Raw genomic sequence first — 27,965 nt, forward strand, 5'->3', positions numbered from 1 at the left:
GACCAGCCTCTTGGCAAGCCCTCCCCACCTCTTGGTGTCTTTTGATTTCACAAGGCTTCCTTTGAACCTAAAATTAGCAGGTGTTAAAGACCATTAGCTCCTTAATAAAGAAGGAACTTCCTGAGAAACCAGAAAAGGTGAAAACCTGGGCCCACATCAGATATCTATCCAGCAACCATTAGGTTGAAACTTTAGGACAACTGTCATTTTTTTTGTAAGTCAAAAATAGTCAAATGGCAATCTCATACAGTTCAACACGATACAACTCACATGGGTTATCTTTTGACAGATGTGTTTACGCTCCCTCTCTCATGTAATAAATGGGGGACTCGTCAGGACCCTTGTCTGCCAAGGAAATTTATTAGGTCTACAAATTACGTAAGTCTTACATAATTTTAAGTCTAAGTTTTTAACTTTAAGTCTCAGTTTTTAAAAGTTCTTTAATATGATAGAGACCCTCTGGTTTACCTACAGTAGAGGCAGGTATTCTTCCCTTTTACAGATGGGAATAGTGAGGCGCACAGCCTAAACCAATGACCTGAGATTATATAAGGCTTCCTGCCCTGCACTTGCCACGAGAGACTAGGTTTCCTTCCGGTGAAAAGGAAACGCTGAATTACAAAACAACTAAAGGATGCAAATTGTTATTTTGTCCTTACCCCCTTTTCTCTCCATTTTTGTTCTTTTTCTGTCCCTTCTCCCATGTCTTCCTTCTACCCTTTACCCCACTGCCTGGATAAAGAGCAAGAAAATGGAGAAAACGTGTGGAATAGCGGTAGAGGAAATAGACACGGAAGAGATGCTCATGGCACCAAGGTCAGCACTTACCCTCACTTCTAAAACCCCCTCCCTCCCAATTTCCAGGTTCTCCCCTGGCCTCCTTCAACTGACTCTCTCCTCCCAACCCACACCACAGCCCAGTTACTGCACTCCCAGCGTCCAAAGTCGTCAGCTGCCCCTCACTTAACCGATCGGCTTCTCAGCCTAGCATACGACCCTGTCAAGTCCACGGGCCTTTCCCCCAAGTCTCCCCTGTGGTCTTTCTCTTCATTTTCCTTTGCTCTGGTCACTCCTCTGTTCTCCACACCAGCTCTCATGCTGCTGCCTCTGCACTGTTCACCCCTGCTCTCTCCGGAATATTCCTCATCCAGCTGTCTGTGCACATACTATCTGTCCTCTTGGGCCGATCTCAAATGACAGCTTCTCTCGGAGCCGCCAGATACCATACGTCGCTTAAGGCTCCTCTCATTCTATTCTGTGGTGACTTGAGTGCAAATCTTACCACCAGCTCTCCTTGCATCCACTGTGTGTAGTCCCTAACAAATACTTCTTAAGTGCAACAGAACCAGAAATGAACGAAGGAGGAATAATAGTAACTAAAAACAAAAGTACAAAAGAGAAAGTGAGAAGCACAACATGGAGATTTCTACACCATGAATTCAAAATGGCTGCTTCAGGTAGAGCTGTTGGCAGGACACCTGTAGCAGAAATGCTAAGGGCTTTTTTTTTTTTTTTTCCTAAGTAAATAACGGCTTTATTGAGATATGATTAGCATGCCATAAATTTCACCCCCTTTAAAGTGCAATTCAGTAGTTTTATATTCACAGGGTTGTGCAACCACTAGCACTACCTAATTTTAGAACATTTTCATCACCTCAAAAAGAAACCCTGTACTTGCATTTCCTCCCCCAGCCCCCTGCAACCACTCCTCCGTGCTCTGTCTCTATGGATCTGCCTGTTGTGGACAGTTCACATAAATAGAATCATACAGTATACGGGCTAAGGGCCTTTTAACTTCAAACAAGAAGCAACCTGTATGTGCAATTTGCCGCAAAAATCAAGCCTCTACTGTTATCCTCAGTATTAAGATAATGATCAATCAAGACACCACATTAATAAATTTCTGCATAATGTAATCACAGCTGCAGCCAGGTGGGTTGCTTAGGCTGTCTTTTTTCTCCTGAGTAGGTAATGGATTCAGCTTAGTGGGCATCTGAGCGCCTGAGCACAGTGATGAACAGCACTCAGAAATCATCTAAACCCCTAGAGGGCACTCCCCTCCTTAGGAGGCCCAGACGGGCCTGTTGTGTTGGCTGAAGGGCAATGTGTACTGATGCTTTCCCTTCTTGTCCTTTGCTTCCTGGACCACACAGTCCCAGGCAGGCCAGAGGCCAGGGTCCTGGCACAGCTCACAAAGTACCTGCCAGTCTAGCCTCTACTTCTCTTTTTTCTAGCTTCCACGTTCTACTGGTTCCTCCCCATGCCGCACCTGGGCAACAAGGGCGACTCCCCATTCACCGATCCACCCACCCAACCCTTCTCTCAGGGCCACAGCTCAGGTGTGCACTCTGCCTCAGCTCTTTGGCTGCTGGTAAATTCCACACAACCTTAAGACCACCCACCCTACAAGGCCTTCCCTGATCAAACAGCAACCAGGATTACAATATGTGTTTAACTACTAGAATTTAAAGAAAAACCTGAAACTTTTTTTTTTTTTTTTTTTTAAGGAACCAAGATTAATTTTCTCTCCTCTGACCTTCCATAGTACACACGGGTGCTGAATTCTTGGGACTGTACATGCTCATCCTATGAAATCAAAATCTTACTGCCTCTCCTGTGAATTCCCGTGGTGCAGGGGGCATGTCTTATTTGTCTTGTAAATGAAAAAAATGAAGGACAAAGCCATCAAAGCAATAATCTGGAATAAACATTTTATTCATGGTTAATAAATCAGAGGTTAAACTATGCATTGTTTCTATAGTTTTTATGTGTATAAATGTTGGACTGAGAGCTAATAGGTACAGCACTTTTCAAAATTAACGTGTGGAAGGAAACACTATGGAGTTTGCCTTGAATACAGATTCTAGGGTGCCATTCTCCAAGATTATTGTTTCTGCAAGTCTGGGGCAGGCCTCGGAATCTGCCCACATCAAAAGCTCTCCAAGAGACTGCACTGGATGCAACCTGGGACCTACTTTCTGAGAAACTCGCTCCGACAGGTGCAGGCTCTCAGTTGCTATGGCTTAATCTGCACTTTTAGTTTGGAAAAAGCCAAGTACAACTAGTCCTATCATTTCAGTGAGAATGACAATTTGCAGCACTTGCTGTCAATCATTTACAAAACCTCTTTCCTGCCTGAATATGGTGGCTTAGGAAAGACACACAGGGTGAAGACAGGATCAGTACGGACAACGCAGCACCACCGCCACCAGAAATCACAGCAAGCCACTCTGGGATGTGGCGTTCTCGTCCACCGAAGGAGGCGGCTGGTTCGTAATGAGCTTTCTTCTAACTATAAAATGCTTCTATTATTGCCATTCCCATCACTGCAACAGTCTGATCCGGGTTCATCCTTCCTACTGCTTCTCCTGGCCTCCACCCTGTCCTTGGAGCACATCATAGCCTTGCACGCCCACACTCCCTGCTTCTCTCCCTCATCCTCCCCACCCCCTCTCCTTGCCAGCACTCAACCTTCAGGCCCAGCTCAAGATGCGCCTTCTCTCCAAAGCTTTCTTGGGTGATCTTTCTTTTTTTTCTTTTTGGACAAGGAGTATACTTCTATGACTCTCTCTTTTTTCCCCACTAAGACGACTGACTAAGCATCGCGGGAGAAGACACGATATGCCTGATGCTGGTCCTCACAGCTTAACTTACGGCTTCATAACTTAGTTGAACAATCAACAGTTCGCTTCACCAGAATGACTGGAGACACTGTGAAGGACACCAAACTACAGGGGGTCAGAAGAGGCCTCAGGAGGAGTCCTCCTGTCTCTCCCACAGCCGCGCAGCAAAGCACAGGCATGCCCTGCGGTGGGCGCCACGCAGAGGGAGGCCAAATGTTATTCTAACATTCCCCTACAATAAACTCCCGCAGAGGAGGAAATGTGGAAGCAGCAGACCATCCAACTGCTCATGTTCCCCAAGCAGAGGAAAACAACTCCGTGAGGCCCTCTGAAAACAGCACCTCCCCAAACTGGATTTACTCCACACCTCACTGAGCGCTGGGGCCCTTCAAAGGGGGGAGAATCATGGTCTATAAATAAAAAACAACTACTATTTATAGGTGGGAGGGAGCTCTCCCTTTAGTTAGGAAACGAGAAGAAATGTAGAACTAAAAGGGCAAAAACCTTGCTTGTACTACTAGGATTCCACTCAGTGCATTAATGAAAGAAGTGTCAGGTAATGGAAATTCTAATGACACATAAAACACAGCTCTATTCTACAAAACGTAGCTGCAGGTTTAATTAAATCTGATGCACTATCTTTGTAGTGATTATATTTCTTACCTCTTTCCAGAAATGCAGAAGTTTAAAAAAAAAAAAAAGAGAGATACTACAAATAAAATATCCAAAATACACGAGTTTCCCTCCCAAGGGCCCAACTACCCTTATGGAGAACTGTCCTCGTTCCTAGGGAAATTTCCTAGGGTCACAATTCTTCTCGTGTCTCACCAGAAGAGATTTACTCTTCACTCGGTGATGAATCCTTAGTCACCCTCTCTGACGCTAATTCCTACATGATCTCCTTGCAGTGCCAACCCTGGGCAGTTAGACACACACGTTAGCAGCAAGCCCCGGGCCCAGCTCTGAGGATGCTTCCTTCCAGCAGTGGGTCCAGGGGCCACTCCTTTCCACAACCAGAAACTGTACATCGTTCCCCACTTTCCCTTCAGAGACAACAGTAAAATCACTCTGCATTGTTTCTGTTTGTTTTGCTTTTTTTTCTGTGGGGAGCAAAGGATGTGCTCCAATACAGAGAAGACGTAAATTGAGAGCAATGAGGTAAAATATTCCTTTGCGTTTCTAATATTAGTAATAATAACAAAGTCCACCATAAGACCTTAATAAAGTAGTCACTGTAGCCCTTCTCTTCTTGGCGTTCTCAAGGGGCAAATGATTACGGCTCCCTCCTCCAAGGCTGGCATGTGGCTCAGGAAACTTATCTTATGGCACTAAGTTGAAAGAAAAGTGGTATAAATTATAGGAAGATGGTATTTACAAGCCCGCATGGCTCCTGTTAAGATTGATAAAGTTATGTTCTAGAACCATGCTCCACAGTAAGCAGGTGGGGTGAGGAGGCAATGGCACTTCATACACATCACCACCTCAACGTGACGGCTGAAGAAGAGAGTCGGGGAAGTTCCAGAGGGACTCAGTCCTGGCAGGAGAGGAACCAGAGCACAGACACAACTGGAAAGAATCCCCGGGGCCTGGGCCCCTAGTGAAACATGAGAGCTGCGATCTGGCAGGCATCCTGAACCACACTCAGGTTAGCTCAACAGTCCGAAAACGACCAAGTCCCAGGAACGGAAGGCTCTTTGCCTTCACCTCCTTAGGTCTGGGGGAAAGACGATGGCATTTGATTTCACGGAGGGCAGGATGGCCTCAGAGAGCCGAAGGGCAGGAGTGAGATGTGCACGGAGAAGCAGTGAGCAAGAGTGAGAGGGGAAACTGGCATAGCGCACTCTGGGAAGGAGGAGGACTGGCTTTGGATGTGGAGGGTAACAGAAGGTATTCCCATTTCAGAGCTGGAATCACCGACTGCATTAGAAATGGATGCTGTGGAACATGGAATCAGCCTACATGTGAACATACAATTACTTCATAACTATTTGCTGAGTGAGTGCAAGCAGGAGGTACTCAGCTGGGTGGGGATGGGGATACACAGCATTCTGGCTCTTAGCTTAGGGGTTTAGTTTAGGAAGGATTGGGATATATAATCACAAATGAGAACACAGCGGGATGTGAACCATTCCATTTCCTCTGTGGAGCACATGAAGAACATCAAAGACGTCAGGACTGACCTATTTGAACACCTGAGCGGCCTGGGCTCCGATCGTTCCTTCAGGCCCCCAGAGCCACCTGGGGCTGGAGCGGGTGCTGACACAGCATGCGTCTTTAAGCACGCGTCTGCCTGGACCCTGTGGGCTGTCAATTCCCAGACCTCTCATCCTTGTCATCAGTGCAAAGTGCATGATCCTCTGGTCGCCTGTCCTCTGGGGAAAGTGCATCCTCACAGAGTAGTGTTCTGCTTCCCCAGGGACTCCTTCTTCCATACCCATCTCTCTGCCTTCCCCAACCTCCCCCTTGCAGACAAACTCTCTCGGCATCTGCATGTGACCACAAACCATACCACTCAAATCTGTTCCGGCACTTACCCGGCTGGCCCCCAAATGCTATTTCCTTACAACTGCCTTTAGTGAGATGGCGAATTCCCCACACTCACCTATTCACCTGGGTTGGAAGGGAGGTCAGCATCCTCCACATTGTCACTTTCCTCCCTCACGCAAGCCCTCCCTCTCTGTGGCCCTGTCTCCTATCCATCTCCTAACGGGGGTCAGAGAATGCACTTGGACATTAGGACAGTCTTAGGTTTGAGTTCAGGCCACTTAGGAGCTATACGACCTTGGGCAAGTGACATCGTTTCTCTTAGCCTCACCTGAGCCATATGTAAGAAGGGGAGGATTCAAGTTCCTTGTATCTCCCAGGACTGCTCTGTGAATTAAATGAACAGCTATACGAAAAGCAACCTAGGATAGTATCTGGAGCGCAGAAGTACCCACCCACTGTATGCTAGGTAATAATTTGGAAGGCCTCCATGTCTATGTGGATGAAAACATCACCCTGAGCTCAACTGATTGTTTGGAATCTGAGGATCCTTGCTGCCCCTTTGCATTTCAGGCACTTGCTCCCGAGGCCACAGCTTCCTAAAATCTCTGAGGCCAAACACCTTACTCACTGATCCCAACGGTTCACTCGCCCAGTTCTCCCACCACCTGACTCCTGCAGCCTCCCTGAGATAGCTGTGCCCCAGAGAGCTTTTGCTCTCCGCTCTAGCCTGGGCCTTGTCCTGACTGTGCCTCCCTAACAATACAGCCCCAGACCCATGTTCTTTCACCCGAACCCTCATCTTCACGATGCCTTTAAACTTCTTGCCCTTTTAACCTCCATCCACATCTGGTCCCCTGACACCAACCCCAAGTTAGCTAAACCCAGAAAGGCCAAAGCCAAATGTCTTCAGGAGTCAGGCAAGAATCCTGAAAGAGCAGAGGGCTATTGTAGATGACTCAAGACGGTCTGCTCACTATTCACTCCATGATAGAACGTACAATGTCACTACGCCTTCCAATTGCTCAAAAGAAGCTGCATTTTTACATGAAGCATCCTTTTAAAATGTTAATGGTTAATTGAAAGAGGAGGGAAAAAAAAGCGAAGCAAAGAAAATATGTCTTGGGGTCAAATTCAGCCCCAAGGCTGCCAAATGCAAACTGTAATATCAACCAACTACCTCCCTGCTCTGTGCCGATACCCCACCCGTTGACGGCTGCTGGAGAAAAGCACACTCCTGGCAGTAGCTGTTCGACATTTTCAACATTGACGTCCCTCCCGTGCCTAACAGTCAGTCCTCCATTCACTCCAAGAATCCCTTCGTCCATGATGCCTTCTCTGATGGGCGGCGCAAAGAAAAACAGCTGATGCTGTGCGTATGCATCTGTGAAGGCAGGCTGTGAGTGGGCACAGATTGTTAAGTGTCTATCGGGCGTGGGGGCATGGGGGTGGAGGTAAGGACATTCCGGGAAGAGGGAAGAACTTACTCAAACTTGCAGAGGCAAGAAAGAATATGGTATATTTAAGGCTACAGCAAATGGTTCAGCCCATCAGAAGCACATTATGCACTGGGATGGGGTGTGGGGGATATACTGTAGGGGTACCTGCAGGGGATGTGACTAGTGAGGAAGCCCAGGGCTGGGTAAGAAGGGGCCCTGCGTGCCACACTACGAAGCACCTTTAACTGAAAGCAATAGGAAAGTAATAAAATATCTGAAACAAGTGATGTAGTCTTGAAAAGGGGTGGTTATATGAGGGAGGGAAAAATCAATATTGTCATGAATTCCATTTTTCTCTAATCATAAAGATAGATGGGATGAGTGATAATGTTTCAAGCTGTAAGACACATTAAAAGTTTAAAAATCAATGACCACAACAGCCTAGAATGCCCTTTCCTCTTTCTCCAGCTGCTGAACTCTGACTCATTCTTAAAGACTCAGCTCAAAAGTCAAATCCAACATTTTTCCAAATCAGAACTGGTAGCCCTTTGCTCTGCGAGTGGCTTTTTTGCACGCTTCAACTTCTAAAGCACACAGCACTTTAAACTGTAATGATTTATAGGTGTTTGCCTTTAGACTGTAAGCTCCTGAACATCATAGTCCACGTTTTATTCCCACCAGGTAGCACGGCATCCAGCACTTGGTAAACATTCAAATGTTCGTTCCCTAAACAGATCAAAAGAACGTAAGGGGTTTTAATGCTAGGACTTGCCACAGATCGACTATCTCTAAACTTAATTCAGAGCAATTATTGAGTATTTATTTACCTGTACTTGGCACTAATGACAGAGAGGGACATGTTAAGGTGTATCCTTGCCCACAAAAGTACACCATCTAATGTCTCAAGAAGTGTCATTAAGAGTCTTCAGGAATCCATGACCGAGCCATGGTAATCAAAGCTCTTGATCATATGCCCACAAGAGCCACAACATAACAACTTCTCTCCCTTTCAAATAAAAAAGGCAGAGTCAGGAAACGGCAACTTAAGATGCACCTGTCTGTGTGACACATTCACAGATTAACTGAGCGTCAAGTTCAAGAGACACAAGTTGTCCTCACCTTCATCTTAACTGCAGTTAAGCAGCTAAACGTCTACTGGACAAATATAACCCTGAACTCTCTGCAAACTGTCGTCTACACAACAATGAGGAGCCCTATCACTTACACCCAACTTACAGGTGCAAATGAACAATAAGAAATAGTCCCTGAGATTTGCAGTTGCTGTAGGCGTTTCCAGAAGAAGGATTTTAACATTTTAAATTTGCTTATTAGTTATGTGAATAGCTTCAGAAAACATTTTTCCAAAACTGGAGCTATTCTCTTTGCCTGTGTCATGAGGAGGATACTATGAAATGCGGCTGGGTGGGGACAGTCCTCTGAGGTTCAATATCATCCATGCAGTGGAGCCTGCTTTCCAACTGTACTGAAAGTCTTAGGGAATTCAGTTGAGTTCCTTTCTTTCGGTGAGAGTCAGAGGGCCAAGGATTCAGGGTCTGGTGATGGCCACTCCGACCAAACTCTAAGCCACTCAACAAGAGCCTTGAACTTGGTTTCAGGACTTAAACAAATGTGAAATAAGACTACATACACTTTCATGGAGACACTCAAAAGGCGTAAAGCACTAGTATAGGAAGAGCAGGGCTTACACATCTGAAGCGAATTATTGACAAATTAAACTCTCTACTAGGGAGATAGTTCATCTCCATGGACAAGGGCTTTACTTCTAGGAAAGCATATTTGCTTCAATCTGGGGATAAGTCCAAAAATAACATGGAATTCCTAAAATTATTTTGTTTTAAAAACATCAGAGTTTAATATAGACTCTGGCTTTTTTAGTTATGAGTTGACTCGCTCTTTTGGGCCAAAAATTACTGTGGCAGAGGGCAACAGAAGAGCTGTTCTTTTCTTAGTTGAGAAAGAAGGACTTCAAATATATTTCCAAATTTTTTTCGGGATGTGTTTAAAAACACAGAGAATGCTACCATGATAGCATGTCAGGAGTCAGGAATGTTTTAAATCTGCACTATGCTAATGCACATTTTACATACTGTATGATTTAATTTTATTTACTCTCAAAAAGCAGCTGGATAAATTATCCAAATTAAAGAGAACATCCAAAAAGTGAACCGAATTAGAGAAATCTCTCCTAACAGATGAATCCTACCCCCCAAAAATGTTATTAAGTATCATCTTCTTTGAGACAATGTCTTGGGAACAGATGGATATGATAATTAATTACAACACTCTTAATTTGATGAAGTCCTTTTGAAAATGCCTATGTGGGGGCAATTTCCACTGGCTAGCTTGAGTAGGTGTGATACAAGCAATTTAATTACCTAACACCATGTTAAAAGCACATGCAGCTGCAATAAATACTATTTGATCATCTAAAGAACTTAACGTGGCCTCAGAGAAGAAATAAGGAGGGCTCCCTGAGCCTTGAGAAGGAATCTGTCAGTTCCAGGCCACCCTCAGGAAGTTTCTGGCCTTGACATAGGAGTCCGGCTGGGCTAACGTGTCCTGTGTTGAGAGTCTTGCCCTCTGTGCTCCTGGCCTTGTCTAATCCTCCCGCCCCTCATCCCCCACCCCGCCCCTCAAGACTTCGACCAGCAGAACGAGAGACTGAGGCTCTGGAATCAGCTGAAGAGCTCTAGAGAGTTCAACAGCCCAAGTGTAAGTACGGGAGCAGAAGACTCCTGATACTCCAAACCTATTACTAAAAAGTGGACAGAGGAATAAGAAAATCCACTGAGTTCCCAGGGAGAGGGGAGCTGTATGATCCCAAGACTTAAAACTGCAGGCAAATGTGGAGAGCTATGAACAATCACGATCAGTTTTTCTGTATGTGTGTGCTTTTTGAAGTCCCTGACTTCTGAGTTCGGATTTAAAGCTGGCAAATTATGTTACAGCTTTTTCTTAAATTCAGTTTCTATTATTTGGTAGAAAGACAGTCTATTAGTCGATTCTTTTATATATATATATATATATATTTTTTTTTTTTTCCCTTTAATGTTTATTTGAGAGGGAGAGAGTGCAAGTGGAGCAAAGGCAGAGAGAGGGAGAGAGAGAATCCCAAGCAGGGTCTGTGCTCAGCAACAAGCCCGACATGGGGCTTGAACTCACAAACCGTGAGATCATGACCTCGGCCGAAAGCAAGAGTCAGACACTTAAACAACTGAGCCAGCCAGCCGCCCTTGATTCTTTTCTTGAAGGCAGATCACGCTCTATGTGTTCCCTTCTGACTATCTTCCCAAAGTCTGGAACATTCTCAAAACTGCCAGAGCTGATATTTGTAAGGAGTTGAGTTCCTTCACCTGGGCCATATCTTATTCATCACCGTGCCCCACACCAAACCAAGCCCAGTGTCCTCTGCCTTCCATGAGGCCCTCAATGGGTCTTTGACATCTCACTGACATTTTCAAAACGGCACCTTTTTACTCACTGCGTCTTTGTGGTTAAATTAATTTTTATTTAACTCAAGTGCTTCTGAAGGGAAGGGACAACCTGCCAAAATTCCATTCTGATGGACTCATCTGGTGGAGTCAGTATCAGAAAAAGAAAGCTCCCTCTCTCAAGATCTACGTCTCTTCAGAAGAAACAGTCAAAGAGCAGTCGGCTATGATTCTCCTACCATAATACAAGGTAGCACTGGCAAGACGGACTTTCTTGAGAACGCAAAAAAACCAGGATTGAGGAAGGGGGACTAAGCAGCCTAGATTCTCCACCTGAAGCAGCTGAATACAAATGCTGCTCACAATGCTGAATACAAATACAAATGCTGGGTGAAATGCATTCACCCAGATGCTGCGGTGAAAAGTAAAGAAAAAATTCACGAATTTTGTTCTGGTCACGGGCTGTATATCTGACGTATCCTTCAGATGCAGTGGGGTTGGCATCCTTCCTTTTATCTTACTTCCCCTCTCGGAACTGCAGTGTTTCAAGCTGTTATGATATGACAGAGCATGTGTGGGAAATTGTCTTCTGAGGTCAAGGTCTCATAAGAGAGAAATAAAACTGAGGATCAAACAAAGAAAAGGGAACTTAATTCAGTAGATCGTTTCCTATTTCAAGAGTCGTGAAGAGAAATGGTCTGCTCATAAAGTCGGGGATAGAGAAGACAGTGCTTCCACAAATACAATGCTGGGTGTGTATGTGTCTGCATGCATATCCAAGTTAGAGTAAAATACAGAAAAGCCCAGGGAAAAGATGCAGGAGCTGAATAAAGAGTGGCAAGGAGGACAAAGACAACACCTCAGGGAAAGTGAGGCAGCAATAGCTGGGGAGAAACAAGTGAAATCGTGGGTCCAGGAGCCAGGGAGCAGCTGGAGACAGGGTGTGGTTCACGCCGCTGGGTGTGCGACACAAACCACACATCCTCCCCCCCAACCCCAAACCCAACAAGGCAGGCTGACAGGCAGAGATGTCCACATGCTGCTAGAAAGTGACTTAAGAGACTAAACTCTTTCCTTAAGATTCAGCTTTGGCCAGATATTCTCCAATCTGCTACATGAGGGACTATTTATGGTTGTTAAAAAACAAAAAATATAACTAGCAATATTCCATTAGCCACGGACCAATAGGTAATCTACTTTACTGGACTATCACCCAGCTTTCACAATTCGACAAGTCTGATACCCAGATTTAAATCATTAGTCTCATAAGTTTCTTTTTTTTCATGTTGCCTTTCCTAAGTTTTTAAAAACATTTTTTAATATTTATTTATTATTTTTGAGAGAGAGAGAGAGTGCGCGCGCACGAGAGTGCACACGAGTGGAGGAGGGGCAGAGAGAGAGGGAGACACAGAATCTGAAGCAAGCTCCAGGTTCCGAGCTGTCAGCACAGAGCCCGACGTGGGGCTCAAACCCACGAGCTGTGAGATCATGACCTGAGCTGAAGTAGGACGCTTAACCGACTGAGCCACCCAGGCACTCCAGTTTTTTGTTTTGTTTTGTTTTAAAGAAAATGAAAAAAAAAATAAACAATTCATTTATAACTTTGTTTGGACTCCCCCCACCCCCGCCATCACCATATATCTCTATCCTATTATCTTCTAAGTGCTGGAATTTTCTAAAATGTTCCTTCTTTCTCTCCTAGGAGTCTATCACCAACAGCTTGGGTTCTTCCCCCCCTCTAAAAGGTTTGGGAAAATCAAAAACTTTAAAGGTAGAAGTTACTTCTGAGATCATCAAATCCCTCTTCCCCTTCTTCTCTCTCAGAAAAGAAAACAGACCCAGAGGATGTGACAGCCTTGTCCAAAGTCCTGCTGAAGTGGGCCAGCATCCTAGCACTCGATCTCTGGTTGTGTGCTGTCTCTGCACGACACCAGGTCACGCGTGGAGGAGTATTCCTTAGCTGCTGGACAGAGTTTACTCATGCGCACACATTTGCTCACCGACTATTAACAAGTTATTATCATTATTATGATTAACAAATTGACTATAACAAAGGGAAGTGTAGGACATGGCATGTTAGGTCTCCTGAGTGGTGGAACCAGGGAGGGCCGGGTGGGGAGTGAGCTCAGGGCCACAGGGGACAGTAAGCCTCGTGGTCTGTGCTCACACAATCTGGCTCTGACACCCACCAGGCAAGACCCTCCCCGGCTCCCCACGTCCCTCCATCTCCAAACCAGGGGGGCCGTACAACCTGCCGCCTGAACAGGAGCACCAGGATTCCTGTTTGTCTACGTTTCCAGTCGAACTGTACTTAGAAGGTAATGTGCTCCGGAGAGTCTATGAAACTTCTTGGTGAAAAACAAAGTCACATGTTAGTCAACACTGGAGCTAACAGACCATCTAAAAATTTTAAATTATTTTGGATTAAGGAAAAAAAAAGTGAAAAGTGCTTCTAAATCTGGATTTAAAAATAAAACAGGTTTTTCAGGGTCTCGGAAAGCAAGAGATATAAATGTTCTGGATATAGGTTCTGGCAGAGAATCAGACCCGTTAGTCAGAGAGAGGCTGGAGCCAGGAGGGAGCTTGGGAACCTGGCTGGCTGTACTGTGTACAACCTAGGAAAAACCCTATTTTAAGCCTGAACATCATAAACAATGACTTCATTGATTTCCACCTCAAAATACCCAGATTGGATTCTTCTCAATAACTTTTAAGGAATGCATATTTATAGACAGTATGGCTTCAGAACAAAAAGTTTGGGACAAATCTCATTAAAATAAATTTTGAATGGGTGACTGTCAATAACATATTACATTCATTCATCTTCTTAATAAAACTATGGAAGCAGTTAAGCAACAAGTCAAAAGGCATAAGGGCAATGAAAAACTCATTTGACTTACAATGAAAGAAAATAAGGTGGAGGATATTGTGTTGTGGTCTAGATTTTTAACTAGTTAATGACTGTCCTAAAGCCTGCATCTAAAAAGATATGAAAAAATATAGAGGCAAAGGGAAGTCTCTGTAAAATTAGGCACATTCGCTGGATATAGCAGAGTGGAGTGTAGAGAAAAAAAAAAACTTGTGATCCAGGAGCCATCTTCGTGAGAAATAGCACAACCACGTGGAGGTCTGGACTGGCGGACACAGGACAACACGGGACGCACAGACCTACATCCCAGGCTGGATCGACCCTTTAGCTACAGCTGGTGGGTCCATGTCTCTCAGCCAACCATTCTATAATCAACCGTTACAGAGAAGAATTTCTGTGCAACATCTCTGAAAGGTTTTCTTTGTGTTTGGTTTTAAAATTGACCTGGTTTTCACCAGGCAGATCTCGTGGCATCCAAAAATGGCATTCTCTGCTAAACCGAGTTTTAACCAGGTAGTCACAACTTTAAGGAGGGAAGTTCAAAATAATGGTCAGCTAAATGATACCCACGCTAAGGTGGTGCCCAGCGGCTCCTACATCATGGGTCTCCTCCTGGGTCAACTGCCCACTGACAGGAGGAGGAAGAGAGAGCAGCAGAAAGGTAGCAGACTGTGGGAGAACCACCTTGTTAACACACGGAGGCATGAGGAATAACAGATCTCTGTTGTTTTAAGCTACTACTATTGGGGGTGGCTTGTTGTGCAACAACGAGTAATGAAACATATGCACATTGTGTGAATATGTACAATGCTGAAATACGTACATACGTTGGTGAAATATAAATTCATAATCACTGATATTATTTCCTGGACTTTAAAGACAACACCAAAACACAGTTATCAAAAAACTGCAGTGGAGAGGACAAGGCTTTGGGATCAGAGAAGCTGGGTTGAAGACTTGGACCTGCTCTCATCCTTGTACCAAAGAACACATGACTCTGCACAGCTCACTTGTTCTCTCTGCCTCTGTTTTCTTATCTATAAATTCCTCATGGAATCAGAATGATAAAATGAGAACAACAGAAATGTAAACGCTTTGTAAACAGTAAGGCACATTACACAGTTAAGCTGTCCTTGGAATCGCCACCTTCATGTTACTTCAATACTTAGTCCTTCCCCATAAAGGTATCATCTGGATCAATATATCAGACGTAACCTCCTCTGCTACAAGACTCCTTTTGCGGGCAGGCATTTGCACGCACACATGCACACGCAGGGCCTTCCAAGAACCACAGGTGTCATAAGCCCTGTGGACAGGGCTGTTTTTCCTTTCTGCCATCATCCACTAACCCTCCTTCCTCTCACCGTCTCCTGAAAGGTGTGATGAGCTCACATCACATTCCAGGGCCAAGAGAAGAGAAAAGGTGAGAAAAAAAATTGGCAGGGTGCTTGGAAACCTAAAACCTAGCCGAGGAAAGAAGAATTAAAAATGGTTAAGAGTTCACTGTATTGCGAGCAAGAATGACGTCAGAATGGGATGAAGTTCAGGACAAGACAGCCAAAGAGGGTGGAAACAAAGGATGGGCCATTAAGAAAAAGCAAAGATGCAGCAAGTAAAGAAGGAAGGACCTGTCTGTAGAAAGGGCAGGGGTAAGGTGGGAAAACCAGCACTCATCGGGAACAGAAAAGAGATATCCACGCATGAAGAGACTATCTAGAGGGTAGAGTCTGTCACTTGTAAGAGCTCAAGTTATGCTTGACAAACAGATGAATAGCTGAAAAAAATCAAACAAAAAGTCACAAATTGCACAAGGACTCACACCGAAATAGGGCGGTGAGGGGCTGGAATGGGTGAGTCTCTCTGGGAATGGGAGTTCCATTTGGATGAGAACGACGGAGAGAGGAATTTGTTCTTTAAGGCAAGGGGGGCAAAGTCCACGAGCTCCTCTCCTCGTTGCTGAAAGTCCAAGACATCTTTACAAAAGAGGGGTCATTAAGGTAAATCTCTACTGCCAACATTTCTGATACCTTCACCCTAACTGTAAAGGGCTTTCCCCCTGAAATCTCCACATCTCTGGTTTTGGTCCAAAATGGCTCTAAGTTCTTAATAATGCTCTTTATAAATAAGCGGTAAAGACCAAATAGTTACATCCTAATTTTATGTATTCTAAAATGGTCTTCTGTGTATCTAAACATCATACTCTTAAAAACATAAATCACACAAAAGAATACAGTCATGTAGTTTTTTTTCTCTTGAAATACTCCTGCTATGACTCATGGTAGGCTCTCTTCTTTTTATTTCCATTTTCACATGATTGTTTGGCTTTTTATTCTCTTGCCAAAGTAGGACCTATCATCCTCCTTAGTAAGCGGGAACCCACTTAATATGCTAAACTAGGTTTTAACTGCGGTCTGAGCGCATTCTGCATTTACCGATTCATTCAGTATGAATGCATATACAGAGGAAAAGAAAGAAAACACAATTCCTGACCTCTAGAAACGTCCTTTAGTTGGTGAGACAAGACTATGCGTGTAGCAGTGAAATAACAATGCAGGGAAATATGCGATTAGTTGGCAACACAGAAAAGAACACGTTAGGAGCTCCCAGGGCGTAGGATGGGTGTTGGTTGAAGCATGAAGACCTTTTGGATAAAGTGCAATTTAATTGGAGTCCTGCAGTGTGAACAATATTACAAAAGGTGGAAGGGAGAGATAAAGGCTTTGAGAGGTGACCTTGGTGCTTGGAATGCAGAATTTCTGCAGTACGGAGAAGTGGGCCATAAAGAAGGGGCTTGGGGAAAAGTGCAAGGTTTTTAAAGTGAGCCGGGGAGTAGTATTTACCACCCAACAGTGGGAGGGTAACAGGAAACTAAAAATACTCATGCTTTCTTCTTCAAGAAAGACATCAACATGGCTTAGCGTGGGCCTGCTCATTCATTCGTTCATTCATTCACCCATCAACAAACGTAGGTTGACACATTACAATTCCTATTCTAGTACTAGAGGCTATAAAATATTCCCTCGGAGAAGGGAATATTCCCACAGAGAAGGGAATACTGACCAAAAGAAAAAAAAAATCAATGATATCAATGTATCATAAAAAGTGCTTCAAGAGACACATGGGAATTAAATTACAAGTGAGCAGAGGAGGGCACCTAAGTCATCCTCACGGCTGAAGACTTCAAACACTTCAAAGAGAAGGAAATGCAGTCCCGAAAGGGGAGCAGAAACTGTAGGAGGGGAAGGTGCTCGGGGAAGCCAGCTGTCGGCACTGGCATGAGCATCAGCTGGGCATGGGCAAGTGAGGAGAGGGGTCTCATCCAGGCGGGAACACAGGATGTACGCGGACAAGGGCCGGGGAGTACCATGGGTCAACGACCATCTCAAATACAGAAACTAAAGGGCTGTGAGAACTTATCCCTCCCCTGCAAATAATTTACAGTGGGATTTTGAATGACTTCCGTCTCTGTTTTCAATTTCTTCGTTAGAGGCACCTTTAACTGACTGACCATTCTTGAGCCCTGGATGCCAAAGTCAAATTTACATCAACACAATAATAAACATCCTAAGGTTTATGTTTGTAAGACTCACAGAAGCTTGGAGATAAAACAGAAGACATCTAGCTGAACCTCCTTTCCAGTGTAACATTTCTTCTAAGCATTCCTGGCAGGTGGCCATCCAGACGGAAAGAAATCTTCAGCTCTGGGGAGCTGAGGAAGCAGCCCAATTCATCACTGTACGTCATTAGTTGTGAGAAAATTTTTTCCTTAAACTGAGATTAAGTATGTCTTTTACCCACTTTGACCCCCTGGAGGGGCTGAAAATTCGCCTACTGTGCCTCCTATGTGCATATGGTGCCATGTTACGTTTGTAACAGTGACTTGAGAATTGTCCCTCTTCTTCACTGAAGGACTTGTTAATTAACAACTGGCTTAGTTTTGATTAATTAGGTTCTCTAATATAATGTGCCACCTTCCTTTTCGTGAAGACCTTGAAGGGACATCTGTTACCGTTAATGACGTTCTCTGTTCCTCCATTACGGATTGGTAATACCTCACATTTGCACAATGTTTTACCCCTTTCCAAGTATCTTCACATACATTATCACACTGTAATGTCCTAAGAGGGGGCTACACACTGTGAGTACGTGAATCGTTGTTATCTGCTTTATGATATCGTACAATGGATACAATAAGGGGTGTAACATGTGTCTGAGAGGTTCCTAGAGCTTCTGATAGGGCAAAGCTTAGGGAAAAACTAATGTCATTTTAAGAGAAGAAAAGAAATTATCAGAACACACTCTGGATGTCTACTCCAATTATGGACTACAAATCACTGGCACTTACCTACAGACCATATATATTATGTTGACAGGGCCATTTGGAAAATCAAAACGACTCCTCAACAGACACACATGGGAAGTGCTGGCACTGGACAGGGCAGACGGACAGTTTAGAAAGGGAGCTAAGGAAGGCCCCGTTTCAACTGTGGATATTAAATGTAGAGCACAGGAGAAAGAAACGAGTTGACTTGGTCAAAATGATGCCTTAGTGGCCTGGGAAGATGGAGGAGAGGTCATGGCAGGGAAGAGGGGAGGGCGTCTCAGCAGGGGAAACGGAACAGAAACCCCATGTTTCCGAGCACGGTCTCCCCCAAAGTCAGGTACGAAGGGCCGGCTCCACGGTGGTTCTCTGAAGACTGTCTAGGACCCAACCTGGAGACCCTGAAGTTCTGGAGTGAGCCTGGTCCTGGAGGGCTAAGTGGATGTCCTGCTACTATGACTAAAATGACAGGAATTTTTTTCCCCATCAAGGCAAAGAGGGCTGGCTTGTTCCTCCAGAAAAGCATCAGCAGAATTTAGACTCCTCTCTGCCTCAGCAATTAGCAGGTCCGGGTCGATGCGTGATGGCAAACGTAAAGGATTCCGTGGGAGCAGCTCCATGAGGCCTGCTGTGTTTCATCCCATTGGACACAACGGTTAAGAACCGGGAAGACTCACTGCGGAGGGTCAAGTGACGTGCCCACTCTGATCAACACCCCGCTGCCTCCCTGGCTGCGTGCTGAGGGACCCATATGCCCATGCAGTTCCCAACCTGCCAAAGTGCACAGGCACCCGGAAGGGAAGAACCTGTAAGGGTTAGTGACTTAACCTGATGACATCTGGCTTTGACCCAAGGAATGAGACATGTAAATATCAAGTCACAGGAATAGTCAGGATTTCTCCTCAGAAACAGGAGCATGTTAGGTTTCCCTGATAACCTGGGGAGAGCAGAGTGCGTGCCTGAAACTGTGCCTTCAGTGATGCTAACACACGAGACAGCGGAGAAGAGCTGACAAACTGATGACGGACCAACCTTGTCGGCAGGGTGCAGCAACCGTCCGCCGTGAGTCTGACTTGAGTTTCGTAGCTGTCCAGAGGGCACACGGCCTGCTGCACGGAGGGGCACTCCACGGTGCTGCAGTCCACGCTGAAAACTGGAAGGGGCAAACAGAGGCACCATTTACTGTTATGTTTACTTGCACTGGGAGTCCCCGAAACGAAACACTGGCTCTTCACAAATGTGTGCGGTTTCCTTGTTCCCCAGAACCCTCTCGACGCACTGACATTTTCATTTCGGTCCACGTTAGAGAGTGGCAGTAGGGCCCGTATCTGTGCCAGGAAAGCAGGGGATAAGACCTCTAAGAGTTAGGATGAAGACACAGAGAGAGAGGGAAGCCAGCGCTGGTTATGTGGGTGGTGAGGGTCAGCCAGACGCGTTTCTGGCACAACACTGCAAGAGATGGACAAGGGATTGTTTTGCTTGAGGCTTTTATCCAGCAGTTAAGACCAAAAAAAAAAAAAAAAGTCTGACCAATGGTTAGAGATTTGCAAAGAAGAAATCACTATAGTTTAGACCTGTTCACAGAGTGTATTAGAAATGCACAAGAACAAGGATGTTAGAAATACTGCGAAGCAATAAGTAGCTGGGACAGGACAACAAATCAAATGCAGCAAAGAAGGTGAGCAAACAGTCTGAGACCTAGCACATGCTCTAAAGCCAGCAGACGGATGGCAGGGAACCGGCAAGGAGAAAGACTAGGGCTGAGATTTTCGTTCTAACGCATCTGGTGGTTGGATGCATATTTACATATGCATCTTTCTGTTTACATATGATGGCTGTTTTTAAAGGTGATAAAGCGATAGGTCTACCAAGGAAGGCTCTGACCTTCTTCTCTGGGGGAACGGAGGACAGAGCTACAGCATCATAAATTCTCACCCCACTTCCCGCGTCAAGCAGACTTTGAAGGAAAAGAGAGAGAAGAAAAAAGATGGTCCCTATCGGCAGGTGCGTGTGCACCAGCGAGTTGTCACCCTGCCCCTCTGACTAGGAGGTCAGCAGTGAGAGTGGCAGGCGTGCAGGTTGCTGGCAACAAAGCCCATCTTCCCCGGGAGGCCGGCAGTGGTGGCAGCAGAGGGGCCTGCGACCCTGGGCTGCAGAGAAGCGAGGCTGCCGATGCGACGCCCGCGCGTACCTGGTTTGCACTCATACAGGTCACAACACTCTCCCGGCTTCCCTGAGGCCTTGGACACTAGTATGTTCAGGTATCCCGGCTGGCAGACTTTGCGCAGACAGCCCGCAGGGTCGCACACGCAGCGGCTGGGTAAGGGGCAGCACTCCCCGGGGGGAGCATAGCCCTCGATCAGAACGGAATCTTCAGGACAACGTGGAGAGAACTGGACTTCACAGCGGGCCTTGGAGCAATCTGGCTTCTCTTCTAAATGGGAGAGAAAGAATTTAGCACGTGCCCGGGGGGCAGTGTGGGGCACTGTTGTCAGACTCAGGGGCAGTCCTGAGGATCTATTCATGGACCGAAGAGGAGGGGAGAGAAAGAAACCAGTGAAACTGTCACACTCCGCTCAGCCGGCCATGAAAATCTCCCCTGAGATCTGCTCATGACACGGCAGGGGGAGCACGGTGGCCTTCTCCACCTCCCTGCTCACTTGTGCTGAAAAATCCACGTTCCATGTGCCAACCAAAATCAACAGTGGCACGGGAAGGTGCTTATGTGGGGTGCACGATCTGGGAAGAGGACTTCATCACTTACTGACCGAAAGACCTTTGAACTTAAAAGGAGTTTTAAGGCCTGCTCTTTGAAAACAGCATATGTTTAACACCCCAAAATAGACCCACAAACAAATCCTGGCTACTTCAGGGACTGGACACAAAGGTATGTGATTATCAACACGAAAGAACTCTCTCTCTGAGCCCTGAATTTTGAAGAGATGAACTTATTTAAGACCATAGGATTCTATGACATGGAAGCTTCACAAGATGGAGAAGGAGCTAAACTGCCATGTAATTTCCCTAAACACCATCCGGCGTGTCTATCTCTAGCAGAGATCAAATGCCCCTCTCTCCTTCTTCAGGCATTATGTACTGACCACTGCTGTGCCTCCATTTTAAAAGAAAAGAAAACTAAATCGAACAAAGCCCTAGCTTCTGGAACCCCAGTCCACAGCTGAGTCTCTGGGTTTAAACTTTTAAGAAACCTACACCAACATTATGTCCTTCAGGAAAAGGCTGAAACAAACCCAAGGCACGTCATCATAGCCCCGTGATCTCTTGGGCGAGGGGAGGAAGGGGGGATGGAGGGGGGACGGAATTCAGAAAATGTTGGGTGAAAATGATGCCATGTGGTATTGGGGTACATTATCATTAGCTCCGTGTTTTCTACAGTAAAACCCATCCAGAATCACAAAGCACGGTCAGATCCAGGTCACCTAGTTTAGTCTTCTCAACTAAAAATTAAGTTCAACTGATGCACATGTGGTCAGCGGTAAAAGTAAAACAAGAATCCAGGTGTCCTCACTTCCAGATCGTTCATCTCTTCGTGTTACACAAGCAGCTCTATTTCCAAAACCAAGTGCTCCTCAGGTCACTCCTACCTTGATGGCTGTATCTTTCATTTCACTGACCATCTTCCTTGGCTACTTCCTGTTTAATCATAACGCCCGATGAAAGAGCCTTCCTACTCACAGGTGTAGTAAATTCATTAAAAAATATTTACAGAGCACCTGCTGTTCTAGCAGCTTGAGCTGAGCTGTAAGGAGAACAGGCATAGATTCCTGCCCTCATATAGTTTACAGCACAGCAGAGGGTGACAAAAAATAAACACTAAACATCATAAATAAGCAAAGTGTGTCGTAGTGGAGGGTGCTAAGTGCTATGGAGAAAAAAATGGAACAGAGCAAGGGGGAATCAGAGTGATTGGGGGGGCGGCGGTTATAATCTGGTCAGAACAGGCATCACTGAGAAACCAATGTTTGAACCAAGACTTAAAGGAGGGAGAGAGCGGGCCATGGAGATATCTAGGAGAAGAGCATTCCAGTGGCAGGAACAGCTAATACCATCCTGAATGTCCCAGGAGGGGTGGGGAGGCCAGTGTGGCTGCAGTAGGCTGATGGAGAATGCATATATCCTATTTTCCTATGGTAACCCCAAGCAACTGCCCAGAGAAGAGAACTCAAGAGGAACTCCAGTCTTGACTACCCATCAGTGTGGACAAAACAAATCATTAAGCTGGGGAGGAGAAAGTGAATCCTGACAGCATGGGGATTGATGGAGATGGAGTTGGTTAAGTACGTCCCGTGGATGACTTCTCAGGCAAACACAAACACACTGTGTCCAATCATACCACGAGCTCTGTGACTTTAACTGCAATAACACTTCATTCCTCCTGTTAATGTGCTGCGATGAACTTATTCTGTGTCACATTCTATTCCATTCTTCTCCTGAGAAATACTTGGTACATACAATCAGACTTTCCAAATATATGCTTCAATAAAACACGCTTTCATTATAACCCAACATATTAGATCTTCCTGGTTATTCTGCTCTTTATGCTTCACAGTCTCAATGTTGTCACCTACTTATGTGCTTTGCAGTTCAAGCCTTGAGAGATTTATTTACTTCTGAGAAACTGCCTTTGTGGGGCGCCTGGGTGGCTCAGTCGTCCAACTCTTGACTTTGGTTCAGATCATGATCTCACAGTTTGTGGGTTTGAGCCCAACGTCAGGTTCTGCATTGACAGTGCAGAGCCTGCTTGGGATTCTCTCTCTCTCCTTTCTCTCTGCCCCTCCCCTGCTCTCTCTCAAAATAAATAAACTTAAAAAAAAAAAAAAAAAGAACTGCCCTTGTAATACAAATGCCTTTGTAATACAAAATGTAGGTTATCACAGACACTGTTTGAACCACTATCCAAAGGGATTTAGGAATGTTAAAAATGAGGGTTTTTAAATCTTATTAAGTACTTTTTCAACTTTTCTCAAGATGACCATATTGGCTTTCCCTGTAATTTATTATATAATCAATTAGCAGATTTAAAATCATCATTGTTTTCTTAGATTAACTGTATTGTTTTATTCTCTTGCCAGAGAATGTAGGCTGTACTACTTCGGTACTATTTTCTACTTCTGTTCATTTCTTGAGAGACAGAGACAGAGACAGAGAGAGAGAGAGAGAGAGAGAGAGAGAGAGAGAGAGAGAGAGAGAAAGAGAGAAAGAGAGAAAGAGAGAGAGAGAGAGAGAGAGAGAGAGAGAGAGAGTTGGCAAATATGTGTATAAATATGGCCTAAGGTCATCTTTAAAATACATGGCTATTTGAAAAAAACATGTATTTTCTCTTTACTAGATGTAAACTTGCAAATCTATCCAATCAGGCTTAATTATGACATTCAGACCACTTCTAGCTCACATTTTTTAACTAATTTCCAAGAAGGATCTATCAAAATCGTCCACTATGAACCAGCAACTTCTTGTATTGCTATCAGTTTTTTAATTTTTTAAGCTTGTGTTCTTAACTCCATGACTGGTAGGCATAAGATTCAAGCCTATGATACTGACTTGGCAAGTTGTAAAATGATGCTTTTAAAGAATCTAGATTTCTAAGATTTGTATCTTTCTTTTCATCTTGTAAATTGCTAACATTCTTAGCTTTTCTCTTCTTTTAACCCTCTATTCAGGTCTTGATGGATTATCCAGTACCCTTACTCACTAGCACCTTCCTCCAATCAGTCATCACCTGGGTACCCAACCATGGTTACCATGGCATCAGGAAGTGTCTTTCTGATACTTTCTTTTCCAGCCCATTTCTAAATTAATTCTTCTAAGAGATTTCATTTATTCATCTACGTCTCCATTCCATCTCTCTTCCATGAAAAAAATAAGGAGAAAACTATAGCCACACCTGTATTTCCCATTCATTTAGAAGGTTTTTCTGATATTACCTCTGAATTTTAAATTTCATCCATTTGAAAAGAAGCCTCTTCTGACTCTTTCCCTACAGTGTCTAACAAATCTATATATAATAGTTAAGTTAATTAACAAGGTTTCAGTCTGGTTGCCTTGGCAACACTTTGCAACTGGCATCTTAAAAAAAAAAAAAAAAAAGAACAAAAACTGCCCCAGATACAGAAAGATTAAAGTGACAGAATCACTTGTAACAGAGGAGGTTATGGAGAGAAAATAAGCTTCTTTCATCATATTAATTATCTTCTTGTAAGAGGTTAGCCCTTAAAATATTGACAGGGTCACCCAGTATTAGAACGATTTTACAATAATGAAAAGTGCGTCTCAATCTAAGTCACTTTAACCCGTGTGACCACATGCTGGCCAGTTGTAGATTTTCTCCAGGTTCCTATGTCAACAGGGAAAGTGCAATCATGATCTACAAGTAGCAATTGCACTCGAGAGTTTTCTACTTAAACACAGATTTAAATAAAACCAAAGCTGAAACGAAAACTACTAGATGGGAAGGGAAAAAAGAGAAGAGAAAATGATATTGCCAGATTCTCACTATATCTGATTTTCTGCAGAGTCCCACACATCTGACACGAAAACTTTCTTCCTCTTTCAAAATCTCTGGAGATGGTCACTTAAAATGCTGCACACTTGTTAATGGAAAACAGGCAGCATGAAATGGACTACTGAAATTTAGACCAGTAACTAACTACAAAATCAACGCTGCTGGGTGCTCAGTCATTTTCCTGAAATCTATCCTGATTCTCACACACAACACAAATGCACACAGGCAGCACACGGTCATGAGACACAATCCTCGGGAGTTCCAACCACAGAGATGTTTCAAGAGACCCCCAGGTGTGGACTGGACTTGATATCACAGAATTTAGCAGGTGGAGCAGGGAGCAAAGAGGGGAAGATTCTGGGACTTCCACCTCACTCTGGTAGTCCCCCCTCCCTTATAATCTCAAGTCCTAGAGTAGCTGTGGCATCACTGAAGCCATCACAGGGGCCACCTGTCCGTCCTGGCAGGCAAATCTCCTCATGAGAGGAGATCTGGTTTTGGAGGCTATGCCACTTGAGGTGGTATAGGTGAGGTGAAGTCGGAGAAATCTTCTCTAATCCTTCTCTGATTCATCGGACAAACACTTACTGAACGACTTCCATGTGCCGGAGGTTCTGGGCACAGAATTTACAGCATAAAAGGAATAAAACAAAGTCCTTGCCCTCCTGGATTCAGAATTCTGGAGTGAGACAATAAACAAAGAGCTACACACCATGGTGCCTGGGGGGCGACAAATGCCCTGAAGTAGAATCAGCAACGTGGGTGTACCCGCTGGGTGAGGGCACCTGCACAGAGACCTGAATGAACGATAGGAGAAGGCACGCAAACAGCAGGGCAGGATGTCTCAGATGGAGGGACCAGCAAGGATGAAGGTGCTAAGGAAGAGCAAGCCTACCCTCCAAAAAGAAAAGTATACCTCACAGTTATGAAGAAGAAATCTAAACTCGTGTAACTCCCAGCTAGAAAATACCAATAAAGACTTACAAGAAAAATATTTTGACATATACTGTTTCCCATTAAGGATTCAGTTCTCACGACTGTGCTAGGGAAATGAAGGCAATCTTTATCAGTGGGGTACCTTCTATGCATAACGCACCATGCCTCTCCTTTTCTCCTCCATTGGGAAAAGAGGACATTTTCCTTTCTACTTGGTAGATGAGGAACTAGGCACAGAGAGGTTAAGAAACTTGGCTAAGGTCACAAAGCAAGTGGCACAGCTTCCAAAGCCGACGATCTTCTCACTGGTCCACAATACCAAAAGCAAAAGGAACTTGAACTTTCCACATTGGCTTTCCTGGTATTTGTATATTTCGTCAATGGCTACGGTTTCACTCACACACAGAATGCAAAATTAACTGGCAAAGATAAAGAAAGAGGTGCAGGGTCTTTGGTACTGTCCTCAACACTTTCTGGCTGGCCAGCCTCCCAAACTCATTTGCTCCTACAGACATCACATGGTAAAAGGTAGAGGTTTTGTTTTGGTTTGTTTTTTTATCCAGTATTATTTTGTTCTGAAAACTTCTATTACAAACGTAAGCCACGTCATCCCTATATTTTTAAATTTAGAGACTGACTCCTTTAAAGTTACACTGTGAATTCTCTTCATTCACATTCCACGATTTTATCATAACCTTTTTTGGCAAGCTTCGCGGTGAAGACTCGTTCCACACAATCATAACCCTGAGGGGAAAAAATTAGGCTTGTTGATACAGTCCCAGAAATATTTCATATTTCGGCTTGTTCGGAAACACCAGCTGTACTTTCCCAGCACTTTCTTTTACTCTGAATTTAGGATTTAACAGTGAGGGCATCTACATATGCCCTTCTCTTGGCAGTTTGTTGAAAGTGCCATACTACATTGTTTTCATTACCTAATAAAGTTAGTTTGCATCCCAGAATATAAATTAGCCAGATATAAAGAAAAAAAATGAAATGATCTGTAAAGCTGCAACATAAGATACTTTAGTGCTTCTCATGCTGGCTGTCCATTACAATCACTTACCAAGCTTTTAAGACTACCACTGTCTAGAGAGGGAGGGAGGCAAACCATAAGAGACTCTTAAACACAGAAAACAATCTGAGGGTTGATGATGGGGGTGAGGGAGAAGGGAAAATGGGTGATGGGCATTGAGAAGGGGACTTGTTGGAATGAGGGCTGGGTGTTGTATGTAAGCAATGAGCCACGGAAATCTACCCCAAAACCAAGAGCACACTTTACACACTGTATATTAGCCGACTTGACAATAAATTCTATTAAAAAAAAAAAATATATATATATATCTCAAAGAAAAATCCTATAAAAAATAAGCAAATAAAAATCACCCAGGTGATAAGGCCTCTGGAGTTCCTGCATACTTTATCACATCATACATATGCATGGAAACATTCAGTGCTTTAATTTCTAAGGAAATAAAATGAACTTCAATCTCCTAAGAAAAAAAATAAAGAATAATGAAAAAATTTTTTCTGCACCAAAATACCCTTCCAACTGATGCCTGAAATTCCCTAAATTAAAGATTAATTTATTGGCATTTAGTGAAAATTTTCCAGAAATGCAAATGTCTCTTTGTAGATAATAAAATCTGTACTTCGGATGAAAAAGGAAAAAAAAAAAAAAGAATACCACTGTCTAGATGCCACCTTAAATCAATTAAATCAGAATTTCTGGGGGAGAAGCCTGGGAATTAATATTTATTTTAATAGCTTCCTGGGTGATTCTATTGTGTGATTAGAGCTGAGAATTACCGTGTTACTCCTCCAAGCAAACCAGGAATCTTTACAATGAAGTTCCTTACTGACAACAGAGCTTTGCGAAGGGCATATTCAAACATCCTGTCAAACGGCAGCTGGCCAGATGCCAAAGAAGCACTGAGCCCTCCAGATCTCTGCCTGCCCCAAATGGTCCAAACCAGATGCTGAGCCCCATGGTACCTCTAGGACTCTCCCGGCCCACACATCTTTTCAATGTAGGATATTACTGCATTGGATTGAAAATAACGCTTTACATTAGAGCTCTGCTACTCAAAGGGTAGCCTCCCTGAACCACCAGCATCGGCATCACTTGGGAGCTTGTTAGGGCTGTACAGACTCAGACACCTGTACAGACCAGACCTACTGAATCTGCACTTCAGGAAGATCTCCAGGTGATTCAGTGGTCTTGAGTATGGTTCTTAAACAGTGGGCCATGGACAAGCGCTTCATCATCTCCTGGGAATATGCTAGAAATGCAAATTCTAAGGCCCCATATCAGGCCT

General features: G+C 44.3%; 1 protein-coding gene across 2 annotated transcripts in view; it reads right to left on the minus strand.

Annotated features, from left to right (window-relative positions):
* CRIM1 (cysteine rich transmembrane BMP regulator 1) overlaps positions 1-27,965 on the minus strand; it is a 188,606-nt gene that overhangs the window by 82,057 nt on the left and 78,584 nt on the right. For both annotated transcript variants that reach the window (XM_042982178.1, XM_042982177.1), the window contains exons 3-4: positions 20,380-20,622; positions 19,221-19,341 (exon numbers count right to left, since the gene is read on the minus strand). In XM_042982178.1, coding sequence (XP_042838112.1) covers positions 19,221-19,341; positions 20,380-20,622 — 364 coding nt within the window. The remainder of the gene's footprint in view (positions 1-19,220; positions 19,342-20,379; positions 20,623-27,965) is intronic.

This window comes from Panthera tigris, chromosome A3 (assembly GCF_018350195.1).
Source record: "Panthera tigris isolate Pti1 chromosome A3, P.tigris_Pti1_mat1.1, whole genome shotgun sequence".
Lineage (NCBI taxonomy): Eukaryota > Metazoa > Chordata > Mammalia > Carnivora > Felidae > Panthera > Panthera tigris.